Raw genomic sequence first — 21,835 nt, 5'->3', positions numbered from 1 at the left:
CTACATGACCGACTCCATCTAAGTCCCCCATGTAAAGCAAACAACTATTCAACACATATTCTTGACACATATTGAACATTTACCCACACAAAACTTACATCTAGAGCATTGCTATGCAAGAAATCAGGTCCTTCTGACAACAAACTGCATCTTGAAGGCGGTATCGCCATTGTGGGCGTTTTTCCTCACATCCGCCCAGTCCTCGGCAATGACCTCAACCTCCCACTTTGTACCCGTTTCCTCGGAAATCTGATCCCACATCCTACGCCAAGAATCCAAGTTATGGCGGTAAAACCCGTGTCCCAATTCGCCGCCCGACTTCTCGCCAGCGTCCCAGTGACCAACGTGCCGTCCCACAATGAGTGAACCAGGCTGGGGCTTTAGTAGCTTGATGATCTGCTTTGCGAGGGCTACCTCGGTGGGCCAGTCGAAGAGGTGGAAGAACGAAGCCGCATTGATAATGTCGAGCTTACCTTTTAGCCTCTGGAGCAACTCGCACTTGTCGTCGAAAATATCACTGGTGATGAAAGAGCACTGGAGACTCGAGCGGTCCCTGAACAATTGGTATCCGAGGTCGATAAACTCGGTGTGAAGATCGGAGCCTTGGATGTTTCCCTGTGGCACGCCCTCGGAGACCTGCCATATATCGGGTGAGTATCCGCTCGGCGTTCATTTTATAACGGGGGAAACCATACGAGATACCGAATATCCTGCCCCATCGCACACCCCAGATCCAGGTACGAGTCAGTACCCTTCAACCGAGACAGTATCTCGGGGTATGCAGGGGAGTTGCAAATAGTGATATCCAAGAATCGGAACGACCCGATGCAGGGGTACGGAAACTGTTTTCGTTTTCAGCAAACGTGAGTTGAAGAGGAGCGATCTAGATGTAGCCATACCACTGCAAATGCTTGATCTCTCTGTTCCGTAATAATCAGCGTTATCCCATGTTGCTTGGCAAGTCCGAGTGTGCTTACCACTTGCTTTACATGTTCGATGATTTCCCCCTCTGGTATCTTACTGTAGTTTTCCAACAACGTGCGCGCTGGCTCCTGGACCTGCGTCAGGTTGTGCTCATACCAGCTGTAATTGGTGTTGAGACCGCCCTTGGAAGACTGCTCAGCTTGCGTGGTTGGTTCCGCCATTTTGATCTGCTGCAGGGATTAAAGTGGTTGATGCGGTTCAGGGATCTTTTTCCTCGGAAGGGAAGGGAAGGAATTGCGTGGTCTGACCCCGCGGCAGTGCGGGGCACTGGGTGCTGGGTGGCAACTGCCATTGGATCATCAGGATGTTCTGCTCGGAAGGGGCGGCATGGGTCTTAATTGTGCCAATTAAGCTATGATTCACGGGACAAAGAAGTGAATGGAAGGCTCTCTCTCTCTCTCTCTTTTCTTACAGCCCACCTTTGGAACACAATCCGTTGTCAACTTCCGGGCTCTGTCTTCAAAGGTTTTTCGAATTATATTCAGACTCCAACCGCTCGACTATCAGAGGAAATTGCGGCTTAAAACAAGCTTTTGACAGAACTTGGCGTTAAAATTGGTCGACCCACTGAGGTGTGTATCCCTTCCTGGTACAACTTCAACCCTCTAATGAATTTGTATACACTGCTGGGCCACCCTTGCAAGCCAAAGGAGACCCGTTTGGTCCCCGGTTCACCCTATCCAATCCAAATGGGTCAAATTGCGACCGAGCGGCGCGTAATGACTCTCATCCTGCAACAATATGCGACCTAGAATGAATATGAAAGAGTTTTGTTTCTGTTACCAGAAAAAGTATTATAGAATAGTGTACTGGTTCTGACCCTGGTTCTCCGAAGCCGCGGAGCCAACTCAAAAACGACCACGACCACATGAACCCTAAGTACTACCCAACGGAACCACCGTTGTCTCGGAATGCTTGAACGTCGTAATCCCTGTCCGGATTATCTTCAGTTGAGATAGACAATGCGGATCCGGGCATGCGATGACAGAGTCGGTTGTCATCCAGTCATGTTCGTGAGTCATTCGTTGCTTGCATGCTAAAAGAGGGAGGACGGAGGCTGTAAATATCCGAAGGGTACCCATCAATTTCCGCGTTCAAAGCGACAGTGAGGCTCAAGTCCAAGGTAGTCACCTTGAAAGAAATCGATTTTCAGTCGGAGTCCGACGCCATCGAGCGGGAAACAGCGACCGGTGAATATAAGCAGGAAGAAGGATTGGATCAACCTTGGTGGAAACGGTGCATTCATTGGGTTTGAAAATGCAGCTCATGGGACCGGAATACAGTGGGAATACAAATTTAATGTTTGAGATGCAATGTCTGGTCGTATATTGGGGTATTAACGTTTTATTTCTGTTTTTTTTTTTTGGGGGGGGGGGGGGGGGGGGAAGGTGCATTGCAAACCTGGAAATTGATATCGAGATAAGGTAAAAAATGACAAAAAAGAAAAAGAAATGACCAGACTGGGGCTCGATCCCAGGACCTTATCGGTGTTAACGATACGTGATAACCAACTACACCATCCGGCCAATTGGATGAAGTTTGCTACCTTTTAGTAATTCATTGATGAGCTTAACTGGTTGACATCGTCCGACCGGCACGAAACCATCAGGAGATATTCCTACAGGGCCATCAGAAGTGATCCTCAAGCTCTAGTCACTGCTTCAATATTGCATTAATAATCATAATTTCCAATAGCACAAAGGTTTGGCAAGTCTGAGTATACAGAAATACAATAAAATCATTCTCAACAGAGATCGTGTTTTATTAGTAAAATGGTGCTACCATATCCGTTATATATTCCCCCGGCAGAGTAAGTCGCACCAGATATCGAGTCCGAGTAGCTACTCGACGATCGGTATTTCCCCTAGAAACATGAATTAGAAGACTGAACTGATCCCCCGACGGGAATAAAACTAACGAAAATTATCTCCGCATCCCCGTAATGATCCGCCATATCAAATGCCGTGAACCCACTTCCCACGTACTTGGAGAACTGTTCGACGATCTTCGGCCTGGATGCGGTGCCCCAGGCCGGACTGGATAATTGCCACAGACCAGTGAGGATTCGAGGCAACTTGGGACCGCCATCTAACTGGAAAGTTTCTGACACGGGCGGGGGAGCCTGGGAAGGAACCTTGATACTTGTGGGAGGGGTGCTGTGCAGTGTAGGATCCAGAAGATCGATGGTCGCATCAAGGCCCCTTTCAAGTACAAAGTCTTACCCCTTTTCTACCCAAGCATCCCGACAAACTAGCAGTGAATGCAGGAGTGCATCCAGAGGCCCCCGTTCCTCCGCCGAGGGTTCCCTTACCCCGATTTCCACAAAGGGGGTCTTTTGAACAGCAGTAATGAATTGAACAATATCCCCATCTAGAGAAGCAATACGATCCAAGAAAGCCTGCTGATACGGACTACTCCGACCAGCCTGTAAAGTGATTGGTGCTATTTGGTCAACTATGCTCTGAAGAAGAGGTGGAACCTCAAAGCACATCCCGCACCCAATCATACAGCGGATTCTCCGTCGCATAACCTCGAACGATGGCGTGACTGTAGCAACATCACCTGCTTCTTGGTGTATTGTCACCTACTTCGAGCATTGCCACGCCGTCTCCGAGATGTAACTCCTTGTTTGCTCCTCAAAGGCGGAGGTAAAGCCAGGGTGGCTCGCCAGCATCCCGCGCATAACCATGCGCAATCCATCAAGGGGTAAGTTCCTGATGATAGTATCGGTCATCATATTGACGTGGGCCGTTTTGGCCCTTGTGGCTGTCATTGTTCAACTTGGACTCGTCTCGTGGAAAGTGTCCGATCGCGGATTCGGTGTCAGGTGTTATCGGAATAAGTGACGGAAATGAAGGGAGGGTCTCGTTATGTCAAGTAGAAGACAGAGCGGCATAGGCTCTGGGGAAGTCTAGCTTATGTGCTCGACCACTGAGCATCGGTAGCTCCTCGGTATTCTTCTGTAGACTCAGTTCTATCTACCCGCGTTCAATCCGTAGATAGACCTTGAATGTGGCCAAGTCGCCGGTGCGGGGAAAGCGCCTCAGATAAGGCCTGGGGTCTTGTGAGGACGCACCTCAATGCTTTCCCGTGTCCGGAGATCAGAATGTGGCTATAGGCTTCGCATCAAACCTGACAGATTAGCAGGGATCTTAACCCGGATATGTGTGTTTATGCATCCCTGGTTGAGTGAATCAAATAAGAATCCACTAAAGTAATGAATAGTTGGGGTTCTCGACAGGAGTGAATTAGGGTATGGTAGAATTGCTGCCGCAGGCGGGAATACACTTACGCTCACAACAAATCTTAAAAATAATGAATAAGTAACTCCAAAATGTCAATCTATCTATTAGTAAGAAACTCGAAAAGCCGACCTCCTCTTGCCCAAGGCTGACCACGATAATTAATCCAGATTCCGCTCTCTACTCCCCCGGCCATCGTTCGCGAAATCGAGACCTCAACCATTCAGACGATCAATGATGCAACTAAGGTTTTTGCTGGACAGTGTACCTCTCCAGGGTCTGGCTGTACCCTGCAGGCACAATTTCTGGAAACTGCTCTGCGAGATTACTCGGGTCGACGAACACATCAGTTGCTTCCATCGGGTCCTCGGGAGGCAGAAAGACAGCTTCATGAGCCAGGAGATGGATCCCATAATACAGACAGCCAAAACCAGGGACGGGGCATCGCTATGGTGCCTAATCTGAATACCCCAAACCAACCAAATGACGCTCCAGGTTTTCTGTTCGGGGACGATGATAGTTGGGCTGGTTCATTTGCTAGCACGGGGTTTAATATGAATGAGGGGATATTCTTTCAGCTGATCCGATGAGAATACCCATAGACAAAGTCGTGATACCCAAGCAAACTCATATGGATGGGCGACTATCTTGTTCAAGGCAGGTATCATTCATCAAATGCCATTGAATGTCATTTTTATGAGTCATATGTGAGAATTTAGTGGGACGGAGCAGAGCTTCGGACTCCGACAGTATTACTAGCAAGCATAAATTTATTAATTGGCCATCAATCATCCCGAGGCCATACCCCGCCCCTTTGCAACTAAATAAATACCCAGTTGGCCCCGTATAGACCTGTATTCCTACATCTAGCTCCACACATCCAACATGGCCGTTCTCTCGACTTGGGACACTGGCACCAGCTCAGGGCTCATTTCCATCGGCACCCATTCCTTATATCTGACCGCCGCGGGACCCTGTCGGGAGACCGTGAGCGGCCGTCTCCAACCGGCAGTGATCATTGAAGCCGGTCTGGGCAGCGGACACCTGGAATGGGTCGCGGTCAGCCGACTGATATCAGAGCGCGCCCGCGTGTACACCTACGATCGAGCAGGCTACGGACGAAGCCAACCCTCCCCCGTCAAGGAACTGAATGCCCAGAACCGTGTCAATGAATTGCACCAGCTACTGGGAATGGCGGGCATCGATCCACCATACGTGCTCGTCGGCCATTCCTACGGAGGAACCCTTGTCCGGGAATTTCTGCGCCAGCATAGAGAAGATATCGTCGGGATGGTGCTTGTGGATGCACCACGGACGCCGACCCCTTTACCTCCTGGATTCGGTTCTCTGTTCGGAGACTCTACATACGGTGCGATCGTGGGGCTGAATGAGAACCACGTTTTCTCGCCGGAGGAGTACGCGGCTATCAACGAAGACGAGGATCGGAATTCGGCGACCGCGGAGATTGAGCTGAGCTTTATCCCGGAGAGTGTGGAACTGGTTAATCGGGCCTTACCGGAGGGGTTCCAGGCGATGGGTGATGATCGGTTGAGTGTGATATTTGCGAATGAGACGGTGGATTTTGGGAAGATCTATGGCTTTGCCGTGGAACATGGGGTGGGAACGCAGGAAGCAAAGGATGGTCTGGCGGTGCGATTGAAGAATATGGAGCAGGGAGCTGAGAGGGATCAAAGAATGTATCTGGGGTTGTCGAGTCAGAGTCGATTCGTATATGCCCGGGGAAAGGCGATGACGCATAATATGCAGTATGTCGCGCCGGAGGTCATTCGGGACGAGGTGTTCTGGGTGCTAGGGTTGACGGAATGATTCAATTTTATTATACATACATATGTGTTTATCTGAATCGAAGGATAATAGCCACCGTGGATGACTGGGATGTGTCTCCGCATTGGGGAAATTGGAGACGGAGGGCGCATCACCGGCCCATCCAACCACCATCCACCAAAATGCTCTCTCCAGAGATATAATTGCTCGCCGGGCTAGCCAGAAAGACTGCTATCCCTTTGAAGTCCTCCGGATTTCCCCATCGACCCGCGGGGATTCGTTCCGTGATGGACCGGAAATAGTCCGCCCGTTGCGGATCTGTGCGTGTATCCAGGTTCATGTCGGTCGCGATATACCTATGGTCCAGATCAGCGAATCTACGCGTTTCCATGAATGAGGTTCGGCATACCCCGGTGCAATAGCATTCACGTTGATGCCCTTGCCCGCCCACTCGTTGCTGAACGCCTTGGTCAACTGCAGGACACCCCCTTTGCTTCCCGCATACCCGGCCATATTCACTCCACCCTGGAAGCTCGCAAGACTGGCTAGGTTAATTATCCGCCCCGGCTGACCGATAGATAGCCAATGACGACCTATATCACGGCACAAAATGAAAGGAGCTGTCAGGTTGGTCTGCATCACGGCATCGTAGGTCTCCAGGTCATAATTGGCGGCCTCGCGCCGTTGCTGGATTCCGGCACCGTTGACGAGGATATCGACCTTGTGGGTGGCCACAACCCGAGAGATGAGTGTCTCTACCTGGGCACGATCCGCTAGATCGCACTCAACGATATGGCATTGTCGACCGAGGCCTTCGACGGCGGACTGGGTGTCGGATGGCTTGGAGCTGCGCTGACAGAGGATGATGTCTGCGCCGTGCTCGGCGAGGCCCAGCACGATGGCCTGGCCAATGCCTCGTGTGCCACCGGTGACGAGGGCGGTTTTGCCGGAGAGGGAGAAGAGAGACATGTTTTTGGTCAATTGGGACTGGTAGGGAGGGTCAAATGTTAGGGAAGGAAGGGACCGTCAGATATAAGATCATAAGACGACTTTTTTTTTTTTTCTTTCTATTTATTACCCCGCGATCCTTCGCGTCGACGTCATGAGATAACGATCCACAGCCACGAGGAACAAATAATAAGCACGGCTTCCGACGGGGGCCGGGATCGCCGAGATCGCCGAGATCGGTCAATGTATATTTATTTATCCACAGCCTGCTCAGCCGGGATGGTCTCATGGATTTGGAGGGCAGACTGAGTGAGTGAGAGGAACGAGGTGGGAGTGCGGTAACGGATCTCTTAGACAACGATTCAGAACAGATCCATGCCAGACAATGACTTTCCTGAAATACCGTCCAGAATAAGAGCCGTATAGGCCCATACATTGAGCTAGTGCTCATTACACCATACCCATGCGGTACATCATAAATGATACAAAGTCACAGACGCATTTCGTTGCTGGCAAAAGAAAAATTTACCGAAAATTAGCACAGTAAAAGAATTTCCTTCGTACACAGCCTATACGTGTGGGAGAGGTAAAAGACATGTGCCGTCCCAGGTTAAAGGATGTGCTCGATTCCTAGTCTACCTCATTGTCATTGTTGTTCAACATCAGGAATATCCCTCGACCGCAGCCAACGGTATCGTGGTAACCTCTGTGTTTGAATACTAGTCTCCTTCGCACTAGTCTTCTCTCGGATGCTCTGCTTGGTAGATGAAGGAGTGCTGGTTGATTCGGATGATTCGGAAGAGGAGGCCAGCGATGTTTGTCGATGATGCAATTTCTTTTCTTTCTCCTTGAAGATTTTCCATTGACGAAATGCCTCCATGACCCAGCTGGCATTGAAGGCAAAGCTGATAAAAATCGCCGATACGGCGAACGACACCCCGACTATATTCTAGTGAGTACTCGAAATGAAATCACGCTTTGGAAGAAGTGGCCACCCACATATAATCGGAAATATCCACCATCCTTGATATGTAACCGTGCCAGATTGATGCGGAAAATCAGTAACATTCAGCGCAAATACACTGGTCAGAAAAGACATGGGCGTCTGCATAAAGATAGTAAGATTTGATATCCACGATCGCGAATTGATTTGGGGGGGCATACAAAGATGATTGTCACTATAGTGAAGACCATGATAGTATCGTTTTGCTTCGATGAATGTTTGGTCTGTTCACCTGCTTCCTTTGCTTCGGAGATGTTTGCTTGCTTCTGTTTCAAGTCCAACAAGACGTCGATGGCCCGCTGGACATCGGCCGCCTCTTTTGCCATTTCCACAATTTCTACTTTGAGATAATTGGGCTGGTCATTTGCAGCTCCACCTTTAAAGGCTTGCTTCCAGACCTCTGATTGATCCTCAACTAGACTCTTGAGGATGTATAGTTCGTCTCGAATATCTTTGACTTCGCGTAGGAGCTTTATTTCACGAGTAATATCATGAAACGGAGTTTTACTCTGATCACTCTCTTGAGATTGACCTGGTGTTTTGTTTGCGGGTTGACTATATGTTGACCGATGGTCACCTTCCAGGGATGGGAAGGAGGGGTCCCCCCCTTTCTCTTCAGTCGTCTCCGCAGTACCTGTTAGGTATTGCTCAAATTGCTTGAACAGGGTGGCTTCTTGGTTGGCCTGTCCATGATTTAGAAATGGAGGATCTTCAGAGAAGATATGGTAACATACCACGTTCCTGATAGACTCTTGAAATATCTCTAAAGCCGATCTTGTTTTGGTTTGGCTTGTTTGGACCTTATTGTCTGGTAGAAACCCCGTGGTAGTCTTGACAACTAACTCCAGCATAAGATCGACCGATTTCGGCCGAGCTTGACCTTTCATTCTGCCGTCTACCAACTCTCCGAGAATTTCCTGTAGCACCATGTCGTCGACCTGGTGGCCTTGCTTTGTTGTACTCGTGATAATAGTTTCTTAGAAGTTAATTGAAAACTGCCAATATGTTTAGTGGTAGAAAAGAACTTACTTTCATCAACAATCCAAAGCCATAACTGGTCGACCATTAACCTCTGGATAGAAATGTCTTCTTTGCTTTTGATTGCGGAACTCGAAACTTCAGCTGGGGCCAATCCAAGCTTGCTGTTTGCAGCAGCCTCTTTACTGCACTTTTGTGTACCTTCTCCCTTCATATAGCGTGAGACCACCTGATCAAAATCTCGCTCATGATTCTCTTCTAAAGAAGCATAATAGTACTGATCGAGCGTCATCGACGAATGAAGGACTTGCTTGTTTTGCTGTCTAGTGCTGTCGCCCGAGGATCTGAGTGAAGAATGGTTCGCATTAGATAGCATCTGATGAGCTTCATGACCCTTTGGACTCTCTCGCTCTAGTTGCTCAGTATCTCGGCGGCTTAAGCAAGGTTCCTTCTTCTCGGACTCGGGTTGCATGGGAGCCCACGATATGTACGGCATCTGTTGGGATCAATCAGCAAGAGGAGGACAACTATTGAATAGCATGACAAACATAAAGAGCAATATCTCTTCTTTTTCCATCTGCAATACGGCGATTGCTTTTTTTTGTTTCATTATTAGTGTCAGATCCTGTCGGTTTGCTCTCGGGGTGAGCCGCATTTTTTTCCTTCGCTTGTCCTTCCGTGCCGTCATTCGGAGGGTTGCTTTTTGCGTTCCTATCAGCCGTGGTCGATGCATTCGGTGATGATCTAGTCTTCAGCAAACTTGAACATTAGCCATTGTACAAAGAACTAATTGGGAGGAAAGCTTACAAGGCATTGTGGCTTCATGTACATCTTTTGCCCTCCTGCCGGGATTTGAGTCCAGCTTCTACGGACAAACTCAGCCAAGGGACGGTGGTCCCGGCTCTGCCTCTCTGCATCGATGGAAATTCGCGTCATAAGTTCCTAGTAGAGTCCGTGAGTGTTCTGGTCCGACTACAGAGTCTCTCCACTATCCGATCTTTATCCATACCTCAATGAGATGCATCTGGCATTGGGCAATCAGCACGACATTCTCCAGAGCGGAATCTGACTTTATACTTACATCATTCATGGGAATATGGAGCCAGCGGAAGAGAAAAACGTCTGACTCTCCACTCGGGACATCTGGAACAGTGTTGTCGGGCTTGGTTGGCGGGCTCTTCTTGGATACTGGGTCGGTCTGTGTCATCTGCTTGGTGGACCTTGACCTCATTTTAGGCATATCGTCTTTTATATTTCCTGCAATTGCTGATGCCGTGGTTCCTTTACGAAGTTGATCTTTGAGTAGGCCCAATTGACGGAAGTCTGAGTTTCTGACATCATGCATAATTCTCTGGGGCCCCCTTCCATATACGACATCATCCAAGCTGCTTTGGCCGTAATAAAAGTCGACATCCTTTCCTTTCTGATAAAAGTCAATGATGGTGCCGTATAACCCATCCTCAAAAGGGAAGAGTCGCTGGAATCTTGGGGGTTCTTCATCGTCGCGTATGATAGACCTTTCCAATATGGGTGGCGGTGCGTGGAGAAGCTTGATGATCAATTCATTGGCGTTTATGTCATCGTCCTTGACAAGTGAATCCCGTTGCTTTGTCGCAATATCAAGTCCACGCTGGATTTCCTGCTTTTTCAAATGGTCTCCATTCGAGAGTAACCACCATACCACGACTGTTAATCTGCCATGGACAGCCATCTGTAGTGATGTCCATTTGTCACTGTCGCTGGAGACTCCAAAACCTCCAGTCTTTATCTTTAACAAGTCCATTAAAGGCTTTTCCTGTCCACGCTTCTCAAATTGCGCTATCAATTCTAACGCATCGAGTTGAAGCTCTTCATGCTCGTCGCTCGGGTGAGACTCAAGAACAATTTTCATTGCTGATTGAAGCTCGCGCCACAACACTTTTTGAACATCCTTGTAATTCCCAAATTGAGCCCGTTCACTTTTTATTGCAATCGACATAGGTGTGTCACCCTCGTCGGTTGTCATTACGATTGCCCTTATTTTCTCAAGGTCTCTGAAGAGCGTGTCATTTGTAGGGGTGTCTTCAGACATTTTAGACCCATCACCATTCTGCTTCTGGAAGAACTGCCCTTCAGAATTGGGATTAAGAGAGTTGATCAAAGCTTCCACTGCCTTATCATGCCCGTTGTTTGCCGCTAAATGAAGAGCTGTGAAGCCATCTTCAGCGGTTGCTTTAAGGTCAAATCCCTGCCTCAGTAGGTCGGATATCATGAGTGAACATCCGCCTATGGCCGCAACGTGTAGCCAGGTGGCCTTTCCCTTCCTCCACTTGGACGAAAGCTGCTCTCCCATCCGAATACACTCTTTCACTAAGTCCTGCTCCCCATTCAACATTGCCCAGTACAACACTTTTTCAAGATTCTCTTGAACCTCGATATCGGTCTCGCTCAAGCGTGACGTGAAGAATTCTGTCACTTTCTTTGCCTCTTCGGGTGAAGTCTGGGAGATTTTGGCTTTTGCAGGGCACTCGGGAAGATATGTATTGGTCTGCAGTAACTGCAAGACACAACTTGGGGATCCTTTATCGACCGCAATCGCCAATGCCGTGTTACCTGCCATGTTTCTGATCAGAAGGTCAGTCCTTCCATCAGATACTAGCAGGTCAACAATAGGCTCATTGCCTTTTTCTACCGCGTATTGAAGAGGTGTACACCCGTCTTGCCCATTAGGGATATTCCAGTCGTAGTCAACCCCTGGAGCCAAGAAGTGCTGAACGCACTTTTGGTGCTCAAACCAGACAGCAAGATGACACGCGGTATCGCCACCGTTGTTTTTCACTTTTACATCTGATTGACTTTCCAAGAGCAACTGGACAATCTTTTCATGTCCGCCTTGGCAAGCAAGGTGAAGAGGGGTACATAAGTTATTCGCAGTTGCATTGAAATCGGCGCAGTTTTCCAGAAGCAACTGGACAATTTGCTCTTGTCCATACCAAGAAGCCAGGTGAAGAGGAGTCCATCCATCTTCATCCTTAAGATCGATATAATCTTTATTGGCTTCGAGGAGCAATATAGCCACTAGCTTCTGGCCAAAACTTGCTGCTATATGAAGTGGAGTCGCCCCATCGTTTTTTCTGGCGTCTGGACGAACACCGCGAGTCAACAGAAGACGTACAGTCTCGGTGTGCCCCTCTTGACTTGCCAGGTGGAGCGCGGTCGATCCATAGCTTGTTGTTCTGGCTAAAATGTCGGCCCTGTGGTCGAGCAGCGTTTCGACGATTTTCAGGCGTCCTGCATTGGCCGCAAGAAGAAGAGGGGTCAGACCCGTAGTAGCATCCTCACCACCGGGAAGGATAATATCGAACCGAGACTCTAACGTTCCTTCATCGAGAAGTTTTGTGACAAGCTCTTCGGCCTTTTGTGTATCTTCGGTTTCAACTGCTTCCTTCCAGCGTGATCCATAATCTGTCTTTTTGGTTTCTTGGGAAGCGGTCATGGGCTGACCAAGGGCAGAATCTTCTTCTTCATTGATCTCGGTGGGCTGAGGTTCTGTCGATTGTTTCTTCACGTCAGGAGGCTCTGTCTGCCCCATTGAATCATTTGAGACTCGACTGGCGGCAATTGGCTCCATGTGCTGATCTTGAACGGCTCCGGGATTGGCCGTCGGAGTTTGATCTGTCGCATCTGACATGGTAGTCGTGCATGTAAGACGCCCAAGGTCCGTACGACACACTCTTCCTTTGGGTTGCCGGTACTTCGATGAATGAAGGTATAGAGTCTCAAATCCTGAGAAGGAAGTGCTTTCCAGTCAGGTAAATGTGGGGGGTAAAAAAGAAGTATTTCGCATATAAGAAAACAGCGCAGGCTGCTGGGGTAAGATTGCGATTCATGGCCAATCGATGAGAGCCACAAAGCCTTCCTTGCAGTCCATTTTGGCAGGGGTGCATTTCCACGCATGCAGCTTGGACGGCGATTCTCGGGCAGGCTAGCGTGGAGACTAATATGATACCCCTCTTCTGAATAGATATCACGCTGCGAGAACCCTCTAGGTTCCCATCATACAAGAGCACCAAATCCCTGATATGATGACATCCTACTCCGTAAGGCGAGACTATATGTATTTACAACATTCATACAGGCATAAACCACCTAGTCTTCGAAAAGGGCACTCCAACCTGGTTCGGTGGCGATGCATACTCTTCGCAACTGTAGAGCCTTGTGTGTATTTCTAATACCCAATAAGCGGGCGCGCTGCAAGATAGCAAACTTGGGGCTGAGAAATGGTTGGCGGAGGACTTGACTCCGGGGACATCGGACTTCAGTGGGCCAGCACCAATATTCGGCCTTAAATCCCTATCATGTTGCTCATGGCGGAGTGTCGCAGTAAAGCCTCGAGGAGTTCATCCCATGCCAATCAAGTACGGCCCAGACTGTAGATAGACGATAGTCGTACATCACTGCCACTGCTAGTAGATGTTCCTCGAAGTAGATGACATGGGCAGAATAATGTGGAATTATCACACGGCAGCAGCCGGGCACACTGAGGCGCTTTCAGCTGTTTCAGCTGATAAGACCCACGCATGCAGTTCATCCTATGGGATTGCCCTCATAGGCGCCGATGAGCCTTCGGGCTTTGAGAACGCGAGATCCCCGCAGGTCCTGTATAATAAACCAAGACCATTCCTTCAAACTTGGTCAGATGGATACAAACGCCGGTGAATTTCAAAGTTGACTTACATGACATGTGATTCCCAGGCAAAAGGCTCCCTTCTTTCCTCGCCCTCACCTTCATATACCTACCTGGCTTCGATTCGGAGCTCCATATAATTATTTTCCCTCATTTTGCCTGTTGAGTCTGCGATAGATTGTCCCAAGGGCCGAAACCAGCTAGGCGGAAGCGTAAATTCTGAATTTCTTGAATGTTCTTGCCGTTCGAAGAGCCAAACATTGCGACTTGAGATGTCTCATGTCTCCCAAAGCCGCGTCACATTTTACGGGCGCATAGAATTGCCTATCCTCGGCTTCATCACCCGAGACTCTTTTGTGTGGAAGACAAAAAGAATGCACCCTGGGTTACATTGTGTCGGGATAAATCATTATTTTCCAGAGACAGAGCACTACATGCTCAGTGCTTGTCAGTTACTCTCTAACCTCTTTCACACGAGTGAATTTCCTTGGCTTCGAGCGAACAGTCTATCTACTAGTAGAATACTCTAACCCATGTGGTATCTTCTTAGGCTAGTCCAGGTCATTTACTGAGAAAGTCTTTGTTCTCCGATCGTGCCCTAATGCCCTCGGAGGAACGACTCGCCAAGACATACAACGTGACCCCATGAGTGCTTTTACGCGGCCGGGTGAATATTTGATTTCGATATTGTCCTTTCCCGACATCGAACGAGGGATCTTGTAGAAGATTCCGGATGAGACAATGGACATTTGTTTTGTCGGTCTTCGGCGGGGCGAGGAATGAAAAACTAGGTCATGTCCCTCTGTCCGGACGGAGATATCGCACTCTACCGATCCCCAACTCATGGCCGCCTCTATAATGCTTCATAGCACACACCAATGCAGGAGTAATACCCTGAACTCGGTTCGCAAAGGATAATCAACAATGAGTGGGCCCGGCTCATTGAGGGACATTGGGCCTAGCAGGAGTTCTCCTCTTGCATCGATGGTTATCTGTCAAAAAATACTTTATTCAAGGCCGGTCAAAGCAAACTTGAGATTTGTCAGACATCACTATTATGCATAATCGACGCATAACAGTCTCTTAGACTGCAGCGGCTGGAGCAATAGTCGAGACGGGTGAGCAACCACAGGCAGTAAAACATTCGAATCCTAAATAAGTGTGGAGGCACTTACTAGTCTTAAATAACGCTAGCATCGGGCACTCTGGAAGACGCTTAATCAGTGATGGTGCGGCAGTTGGTCTCAGATTGCACGAACCAGCAAGGCTAGACTGACCAGCCCCCAGTGGCAATTGGCCCTACCTCCTGGACGTCCGACACGCGAGGAACCATCTCACTTGTCCTATCACCATCCCGTACTCAGTGCGGAAAGAATTTACCACGTGCATATCTCTACACGTGAAGGTCTCAGACAATAGATTAATATCGTACAGTGTCACTTCGAGGCTATTTGGCAGTTTAACATTCCGTTCCCTGATAGTATGCTCCTGAAGCTGAAGGCTTGTCAAACTCATTTAACATACATCCACTGGGTTGAAGAAGCGAAGGAATATATCCCCTTCGCTCAAGCAGAATACAGACAAGCCACTGCACAGCCACCACTGACTCTGCGCACGGGGAAGGAAGAAGCTTTTGATAAGCTTCGCCTGCGCTAATTAAGACATGCCAAATTAACGGAATCCCAACCGCCGACCTCCGACCTCCGGCAACTGTCACGAACTGGCCAGGGTCTTCAGACTCGTTTTGAGGCTAAATGGCTGCAAAACTCAATCAGATTAATTAATCTAGAATTTCTCCTTCCACACTAGCGCATGACTCTAGCCTGGATCTGGACGGGGGCGATTGGATCCAGCGTCTTCCCCTTGTGCTACGGGAAAGAGGCCATCGCATCTTTCATCTCTAAAACGGAAAGCTTGGTGTCGATTGTCAATATAATCCAAGACATGGAACTGGCGACTATCTCCCATGAAGGGTATGTTTCTGCTGAAAGGGGCTTCAGGTCCAGCCAAGACTCAGCTGAGGAATCTTCACTGATGAGTATAAGAAGCAGGTAAAATCCTCAAGCAGTGTCAACATTCATCTCATCACTCACTTTCAGATTTCCCTATTACCTACTAGATACTCTCATTGTCATTAACTATCCCCAACCATGCACTCTTTTGCTCCAATCCTTGCCTACGGCCTGACGGTCGGGGCTAGCCTCATCTCAGCTTCCCCCATTGAAGCTCGTGGCAGTTGCACATTCACCACTGCTGCCGCTGCGAAGGCCGGAAAGGCTTCCTGCTCAACCATTGTTCTGGACAACATTGAAGTTCCCGCCGGAACGACCCTCGACTTGACCGATCTCACCAGCGGCACCCATGTCACTTTCGAGGGAACCACCACTTTCGGATACGAGGAGTGGGCCGGACCCCTTATCTCGATGAGCGGAAAGGACATTACCGTTACCGGTGCTTCCGGACATCTCATCAACTGCGATGGCTCTCGCTGGTGGGATGGCAAGGGAACCGACGGAAAAAAGAAGCCCAAGTTTTTCTACGCTCATGGTCTTGACTCCTCGTCCATCACCGGACTTTCGGTCAAGAACACCCCCCTGATGGCCTTCAGCGTCGAGTCGAATGATATCACACTCACTGACATTACCATCAACAATGCCGATGGTGACACCCTCGGCGGCCACAACACCGACGGCTTTGACGTCGGCAACTCTGTCGGCGTGAACATCATCAACCCTACCGTCCATAACCAGGATGACTGTCTTGCGATCAACTCAGGCGAGGTAGGGAACCGAAGTATCTTAACTTAAGCAGTGCTGACACACTCCAGAACATCTGGTTCACCGGCGGTACCTGCATCGGTGGCCACGGTCTGTCCATCGGTTCGGTCGGAGACCGCTCCGACAACGTGGTCAAGAACGTCACCATCGAACACTCGACCGTGAGCGATTCCGAAAATGCCGTCCGTATCAAGACCATCTCCGGCGCCACCGGCTCCGTCTCCGAGATCACCTACTCCAACATCGTCATGTCCGGTATCACCGACTACGGTGTTGTCATCCAGCAGGACTATGAGAATGGCAAGCCCACCGGTACCCCGACCAATGGTGTGACCATCTCCGACGTTACCCTCAAGAGTGTGACCGGTAGTGTGGCCAGTGGTGCGACTGAGATCTACCTCCTGTGTGGTAGCGGTAGCTGCACTGACTGGACTTGGGATGATGTTAAGGTTACCGGTGGTAAGACGTCTAGCAAGTGCAAGAACTATCCTTCTGTTGCTTCTTGCTAGGTTGCATATCAAAAGGCAGAGTAGACAGGTAATCCTGTCTCTTGGGTACCCATCCTTAATTGTAATAGTATATATATATAGTTTAATAGTTTGTTGTTGAATGCTTGAGGGTGGCTACTGAGCACAAATCACATAATTGGAATGCTGTTCTCACCTCGCGGCCGTCGCATTCCTTTCCATGCCATGACTTTAAAACATCTTAATGTCTTAATAGACTACCATGTCCGATGTCGAATATATGTCAAGCAGAGACTCGGTCCTCGTCACCTGTTCTGGTTTCACCAATGATGGAGGTACCCGATGACGAAGTACTACGGACCAGTCGCTCAGCCAGATCCTTTCTCCTCGCTGGATCCGGGAGAAACATATATTATCTTCTGCCATGGCTGATTTTTGTAGCGTATTGCAGTACATACATCATAGCGAGGTTATTTATTCTGGTGGAGATGTTCCGCACGCTGATCAATTTGCCCCCGGGCGCATATATCGAGACCTGGACGCCATATTTTGGTTGAATCTGCTTGGTCCCGAGGATAGCCGTGTCTAATAAGCCACGTTCTCATGAGTCTGCCTCGCAATGTGCACTAAAAATAAGCCCGATGTTGCGACTAATTCTCATGTTCATCCCGTCCGGAGTCTCCGCGGACCCTCCGGGCCGTCCGGGGCCTGCGCTACACGCACCATCCAAACCATCTTTAAAACTAAACAACAACCCACCACCTATTGCTCTCTCCATCATCATCACAAACACCATCACGAACACCATCATCTCCATTTGACTATCAATCCCGACATTCACCCAATAAAAAAAACCCTTTTTGAAAAAGAAAACAAAATGTCATCCCGACCCACCGTCCTACTCATCGGCTGCGGCGTCGCCGGCCCCGTGCTCGCGCTCCTCCTCAAACAAAAAGGCTACCACCCGATCGTGTTCGAGAAAGTGGCAGCCCTAGGTGACGCCGGTGCATCGCTGATGCTGAACCCGAATGGGTACACACCCTCCTCTCCTTACTCTCCCAGTCAAACAAGTCAATGTAATTTCTCTAACCCTCAACAGACTGAAAGTCCTCTCCCTCGTCAACGGGATCCCAAGCCTCGAGCACCCCATCACCACCTTCTGGCACGGCACCCCCTCTGGCACCACTCTAGTCACCTCCGACCTGCCCCGGAGCTATCCCACCCGCTACGGCCACTCCGCCCGGGGCGTCAAGCGCACGGCCCTGAACCTGCACCTGAAACAGCTCCTCCTCGACGCGGGCATCGAACTCCGCGAGGGATGGCAACTCAATTCCATCACCGAGAACACCGACTCCGTCACCGCTGGATTCACCAACGACCAGACCGCCACAGGGACATTCCTGATCGGATCCGACGGGATCAAAGCCGCCTCGCGGCGTCTCATCCTCCAGAAGGAGAACCCGGCAACGGGAGAGGGAGAAGGCCCCCCCACTTTCACCGGGTTGATCCAGGTAGCTGGTATCTCCAGAACCACACGCGAGAGCCCTCGCGGTCGAATGGGCAATTATTACGGCGAGGGAGTCCACGTCATCGTGTATCCGGTTTCCGCATCGGAGGTGTCGTGGGCCGTTACCATGTCGCAGGACAAGGAGATGGCCGAGTCGTGGCAGTCGGAGGGAGCGGAGGGGTTACAGGCGCGGAAGAAGATGTTGGAGGAGAAGTTGGCCGGTTTTGAAGACACTGTGTTGGAACTTGTGCGCGATGCGGACCGCATCATCTCGTTTGGCCTGTTCGATCGACAGGAGCTCGAGGCGGAGCAGTGGTTCTCGAAGCGCTGTGTGTTGGTCGGTGATGCGGCGCATCCGACCAGTCCGCATCTGGGACAGGGGGCGAATCAGGCTTTGTGAGTATTTCTATTCTGGGCGGAGTGGTTTGGAGATAGGGCTAATGTTGTTGGTATAGAGAGGACTGCTATCATCTCAGTCGTTTGCTTCCCAATGTGGACGGTGACAGTGCAGATTATTCGCTGGCGGAGACGGGCCTGAAGGCTGTATTTAGCGAGTTCGCGCGGCTTCGACAGCCCCGGACCTCGGCGTTGGTGAAAGAGGCTCGTCGGCTGGGACATGAACAGCGCGTGGTTTTCGGGGCGGAACGCTGTCGAGAGCGCGATGCCCGCCTTGTGGCTGCTTGGAGTGATCCGGAGAAGGTCTTCGAGGGGATGGATCGGTTGCTGAAAGAGCCATTCTAGGCTTTGTTCGGTCTGTTTTGGTGTTTCCGCGGAGGGCACGCAGGTGGCATCTGGTTGTAAATAAAAGGATACGATGAGCACATAGAGGTTTTGGTTCAGAGTGGTCATGTATAGCGATCTATTTGTCTATGAATTTTATATGTAATGGATTGAAGCAAACTCGCAATTCGCTACGAATATCACGTAAGGATAGACTGATCCCGGCTCTCGTATGCGTCAGACGATTTCTCGTCATCCCACTCATCCAACCACGCGCCCACAAACCTCACAACTTTCTTCTGCACGCTTATAATCTCATCCGGGGGCTTCTGGCCGTCCTCAATTTCCTGCTCCGACAGTCCATTCTGATCCCAATGGTGCACGGCACCCCGCACATTATCCCACACATCTGCCGCGGGGACATCCACCAGAATGACCGGTTCACTGTTCGTCGAATCCCGATCCTTCCAGTCCACACCATCCGCTAGGGGTGTCGCATCGCGCCACGGATCCGCGAGTCCGCCGATAATGGCAACCCTGGGGTAGGAGAAGTTGAAACCGCCGTATTGATTGATCCGATCCACATCCGGCGCGGTGGGGATTCCGAACTGGTTCGCGCAGAACGAGGACAGATATGGCAAGTCGAGGAGACGCGAAATGAGTGGTTTGATTGTCGATGGGACGGATGAGCCCGTGGTGAAGTAGCCCCATTCAACGCAGACTTGGTAGCCCCAGCTAGTGCCAGAATCTTTGTTGAGGGGTTGTGGGGAGGTAAAATTACCCGCGGAAGATGAGGACTCCGTAGATGGTGTGCCAGCGTACACACCCGAGATGTTGAAAAAGCCGATCCAGTTCAGGAAGCTGGTGACGAGAGTTGTGTTTGAAGGGTTGTAGCCTGCTGCTTGGATCAATTCTTTCACAGGCGCGGAGATTTTCTCGGCGGTGTCGGGGTATAGAACGCGCGAGTCAGTGATATTGTTGCAAAAGCTGCGGAACAGGGGGGTTCCAACGGCCTTGTCCCAGTTGCGGGACTGGAATGAATCAAGCCCATAAGAGAGGTACGAAACGAAGTCCTGGTTGCTGAGATTGGGCGCGTTACCACCAAACGCGGACTTGAGCTGCGCGGCAAGAGTCAAGTTGTCAGCGTGGTCGATCAAGATCCGGTCCACCACATCGATGAAGGTCTGCTGGGTAGAGATGCACTGCGACGGACCGAACAGCCGGATCGGCTCGTAATACTCCCAGAAGTCAATGATCGCTTCCGTGACTCCGGACGAGGAGACCGCGCCCCAGTAGAGATCCGGGTAGATCTTGCGCAGGAAGGCGACGAAAGCGCCCGCGTAGGAGCCCCCGTACGCAATCCAGGGAGTAGTGGCAGCGGTGAGATCGAGACCCTCGAGACCTGGAAAGACGACATTCGAGGCAAAATAGGCGTAGTCGGCGAGCGCCTGCTCGGTCGTCAGGAAGCGGATGTTTTCCGTCGTGAGGTTGGTAAACGGGTAGCTCTCGCCGTAGTAGCGGTGCTCGAGGATGAGGCCGATGCCGTGGTAGGCGGACGCTAGTTGGGTGACGATGCCCTGTGACAGAAATGGGATCCGGTCGCTTCCGTCCGTTTCACCCGCTGCGATGACAAACACCGGACCTCCAGGTTCATAGTGGCTGGTGTCAAGCCAGTAACGCAGGTCGAACGAGTCATTGCTGTGTGGCTCATAGCGGGTTTCGTTGTGGAAGTGGTCCACCGGCACGGAGAGGTTGTACACAGGAAAGGTCGCGGAATCTTGCTTGGAAGATTGCTGCTGGAGCTCGCGCAGGTGTGGTACCCGTTGCACCAAAGGGCTGAAGTCGAGGGCGAGGGTGGTGGCTACCAGAGCCCCCAAAAGGGGGAATGCGAGGAACATCGCGGAGCGGGTGCAGCGCGGGCACTGGAGATCGGGGGGTTCGCAGGGTTATATACGCCCTCGGATGGTGTCACTTCGGGAGGGGAAGCCGCATTCCATCGAGCAGCTGCCAATCAGGTCGGCCAGGCAGGCCAAGATGTGCGGTGGTTGCCGATGCACGCCATTCCAGCTGCACGATGGGCGAGGGACTTGCTGGCTCCCTTGCAGGATCGGCGCTTATCGGTGAGTCCGTCGGTCTCCACCGGGCCAGGGAGCCGAGGGTGAATGCTGGGTTGAGTCTGCAGCTGTGTGAGTGTGTTTTAGCATTCTGATTTGGGTCAATCTTTGCTTTCCTTTCTTGAACACCCATCCCAGGATTTGGTATCTTTAGGTTGTCAAAATCCCGCTGAAACTCCGATCTGTCATGGATTTTCCCTGGATGGTGGTACCGCGGGGAAACATATATCGTTGCTCATCCACTCCGCACTTCAACCCTCCCATTTATTGAGTCTGCGCCCATCTCAAAAAACCCACATATCATTACCGTGGCATGTCAGTTGAAGTTAATTGAAGGACTGAGCGAGCCTGGACAGTCATATGCGGGTCAATGGGTCATCAATCCAATGCAATTGCAGGGACATGACCTACCCTCAGTACGAGAAAGCTAATGTGTTGATGTCACAGTGACAACACTTTGAGCTGGTTAATATAACAATATAAAAACCACATACTCAACAACTGGCCTGCTGGCCCAATGGTAAGGCGCTTGACTACGGATCAAGAGATTGCAGGTTCGAATCCTGCGTAGGTCATTAATTTTTGCTGTTGGCGGACATCAGCCGGAGGTTTGTTTTTCCGTGAACATCTTCAAGGAGGTCAGC

At 50.4% G+C, this 21,835-nt stretch overlaps 10 protein-coding genes and 2 non-coding genes across 12 annotated transcripts; 4 read left to right on the top strand and 8 right to left on the bottom strand.

The window, feature by feature from the left end:
• Positions 1–46: 46 nt before the first annotated feature.
• BO70DRAFT_361717 (class I SAM-dependent methyltransferase) lies at positions 47–1,162 on the bottom strand. Its single transcript, XM_025543108.1, has 4 exons — positions 978–1,162; positions 900–920; positions 696–842; positions 47–636 (listed from the first exon to the last, which is right to left on the bottom strand). Exons 1-4 carry the CDS (start codon positions 1,143–1,145, stop codon positions 124–126), a joined length of 849 nt encoding a protein of 282 aa, XP_025400077.1. The 5' UTR covers positions 1,146–1,162; the 3' UTR covers positions 47–123.
• Positions 1,163–1,448: 286 nt separating this feature from the next.
• Positions 1,449–2,292, bottom strand: BO70DRAFT_335756 (uncharacterized protein). Its single transcript, XM_025541072.1, has one exon. The coding sequence runs from the start codon at positions 2,064–2,066 to the stop codon at positions 1,860–1,862; it is 207 nt and encodes a 68-aa protein (XP_025400076.1). The 5' UTR covers positions 2,067–2,292; the 3' UTR covers positions 1,449–1,859.
• Positions 2,293–2,436: 144 nt separating this feature from the next.
• On the bottom strand, positions 2,437–2,510 carry BO70DRAFT_t150. The gene has a single exon. It is a non-coding gene; the product is annotated as a tRNA-Val (tRNA).
• Positions 2,511–2,728: 218 nt separating this feature from the next.
• BO70DRAFT_428888 (uncharacterized protein) lies at positions 2,729–3,882 on the bottom strand (the record flags this gene model as incomplete). The annotated part of the gene is made up of 3 exons (XM_025548023.1): positions 3,573–3,882; positions 2,903–3,140; positions 2,729–2,848 (listed from the first exon to the last, which is right to left on the bottom strand). Exons 1-3 carry the CDS (start codon positions 3,755–3,757, stop codon positions 2,729–2,731), a joined length of 543 nt encoding a protein of 180 aa, XP_025400075.1. The 5' UTR covers positions 3,758–3,882.
• Positions 3,883–5,111: 1,229 nt separating this feature from the next.
• Positions 5,112–6,053, top strand: BO70DRAFT_335753 (alpha/beta fold hydrolase; the record flags this gene model as incomplete). The annotated part of the gene is made up of 1 exon (XM_025541071.1): positions 5,112–6,053. The coding sequence occupies one exon, from the start codon at positions 5,112–5,114 to the stop codon at positions 6,051–6,053; it is 942 nt and encodes a 313-aa protein (XP_025400074.1).
• Positions 6,054–6,067: 14 nt separating this feature from the next.
• Positions 6,068–7,022, bottom strand: BO70DRAFT_314061 (NAD(P)-binding protein). The gene is made up of 2 exons (XM_025540268.1): positions 6,421–7,022; positions 6,068–6,367 (listed from the first exon to the last, which is right to left on the bottom strand). The coding sequence occupies exons 1-2, from the start codon at positions 6,978–6,980 to the stop codon at positions 6,163–6,165; spliced, it is 765 nt and encodes a 254-aa protein (XP_025400073.1). The 5' UTR covers positions 6,981–7,022; the 3' UTR covers positions 6,068–6,162.
• Positions 7,023–7,605: 583 nt separating this feature from the next.
• On the bottom strand, positions 7,606–8,891 carry BO70DRAFT_396055 (uncharacterized protein; the record flags this gene model as incomplete). The annotated part of the gene is made up of 4 exons (XM_025546586.1): positions 7,606–7,901; positions 7,959–8,064; positions 8,124–8,645; positions 8,697–8,891. 4 exons carry the CDS (start codon positions 8,889–8,891, stop codon positions 7,606–7,608), a joined length of 1,119 nt encoding a protein of 372 aa, XP_025400072.1.
• A 2,963-nt stretch (positions 8,892–11,854) lies between these two features.
• BO70DRAFT_260952 (ankyrin repeat domain-containing protein) lies at positions 11,855–12,142 on the bottom strand (the record flags this gene model as incomplete). Its single annotated transcript, XM_025538913.1, has 1 exon — positions 11,855–12,142. A coding segment is annotated over one exon (288 nt), but the record flags the coding sequence as incomplete, so codon positions are not given.
• Positions 12,143–15,756: 3,614 nt separating this feature from the next.
• BO70DRAFT_379381 (glycoside hydrolase family 28 protein) lies at positions 15,757–16,992 on the top strand (the record flags this gene model as incomplete). The annotated part of the gene is made up of 3 exons (XM_025545341.1): positions 15,757–16,386; positions 16,434–16,842; positions 16,982–16,992. 3 exons carry the CDS (start codon positions 15,757–15,759, stop codon positions 16,990–16,992), a joined length of 1,050 nt encoding a protein of 349 aa, XP_025400070.1.
• A 662-nt stretch (positions 16,993–17,654) lies between these two features.
• On the top strand, positions 17,655–19,102 carry BO70DRAFT_386984 (FAD-dependent oxidoreductase). The gene is made up of 3 exons (XM_025545870.1): positions 17,655–17,882; positions 17,950–18,753; positions 18,813–19,102. Exons 1-3 carry the CDS (start codon positions 17,728–17,730, stop codon positions 19,096–19,098), a joined length of 1,245 nt encoding a protein of 414 aa, XP_025400069.1. The 5' UTR covers positions 17,655–17,727; the 3' UTR covers positions 19,099–19,102.
• Positions 19,103–19,201: 99 nt separating this feature from the next.
• BO70DRAFT_361713 (putative extracelular serine carboxypeptidase) lies at positions 19,202–20,978 on the bottom strand (the record flags this gene model as incomplete). Its single annotated transcript, XM_025543107.1, has 1 exon — positions 19,202–20,978. One exon carries the CDS (start codon positions 20,973–20,975, stop codon positions 19,278–19,280), a length of 1,698 nt encoding a protein of 565 aa, XP_025400068.1. The 3' UTR covers positions 19,202–19,277.
• Positions 20,979–21,694: 716 nt separating this feature from the next.
• BO70DRAFT_t151 lies at positions 21,695–21,766 on the top strand. Its single transcript has one exon. It is a non-coding gene; the product is annotated as a tRNA-Arg (tRNA).
• Positions 21,767–21,835: the final 69 nt, after the last annotated feature.

The sequence above is a fragment of the Aspergillus heteromorphus genome (genome assembly GCF_003184545.1).
Source record: "Aspergillus heteromorphus CBS 117.55 chromosome Unknown BO70scaffold_10, whole genome shotgun sequence".
Lineage (NCBI taxonomy): Eukaryota > Fungi > Ascomycota > Eurotiomycetes > Eurotiales > Aspergillaceae > Aspergillus > Aspergillus heteromorphus.
Note: the sequence above shows the minus strand (reverse complement) of the source record. Positions and strands in the feature narration are given on the sequence as shown.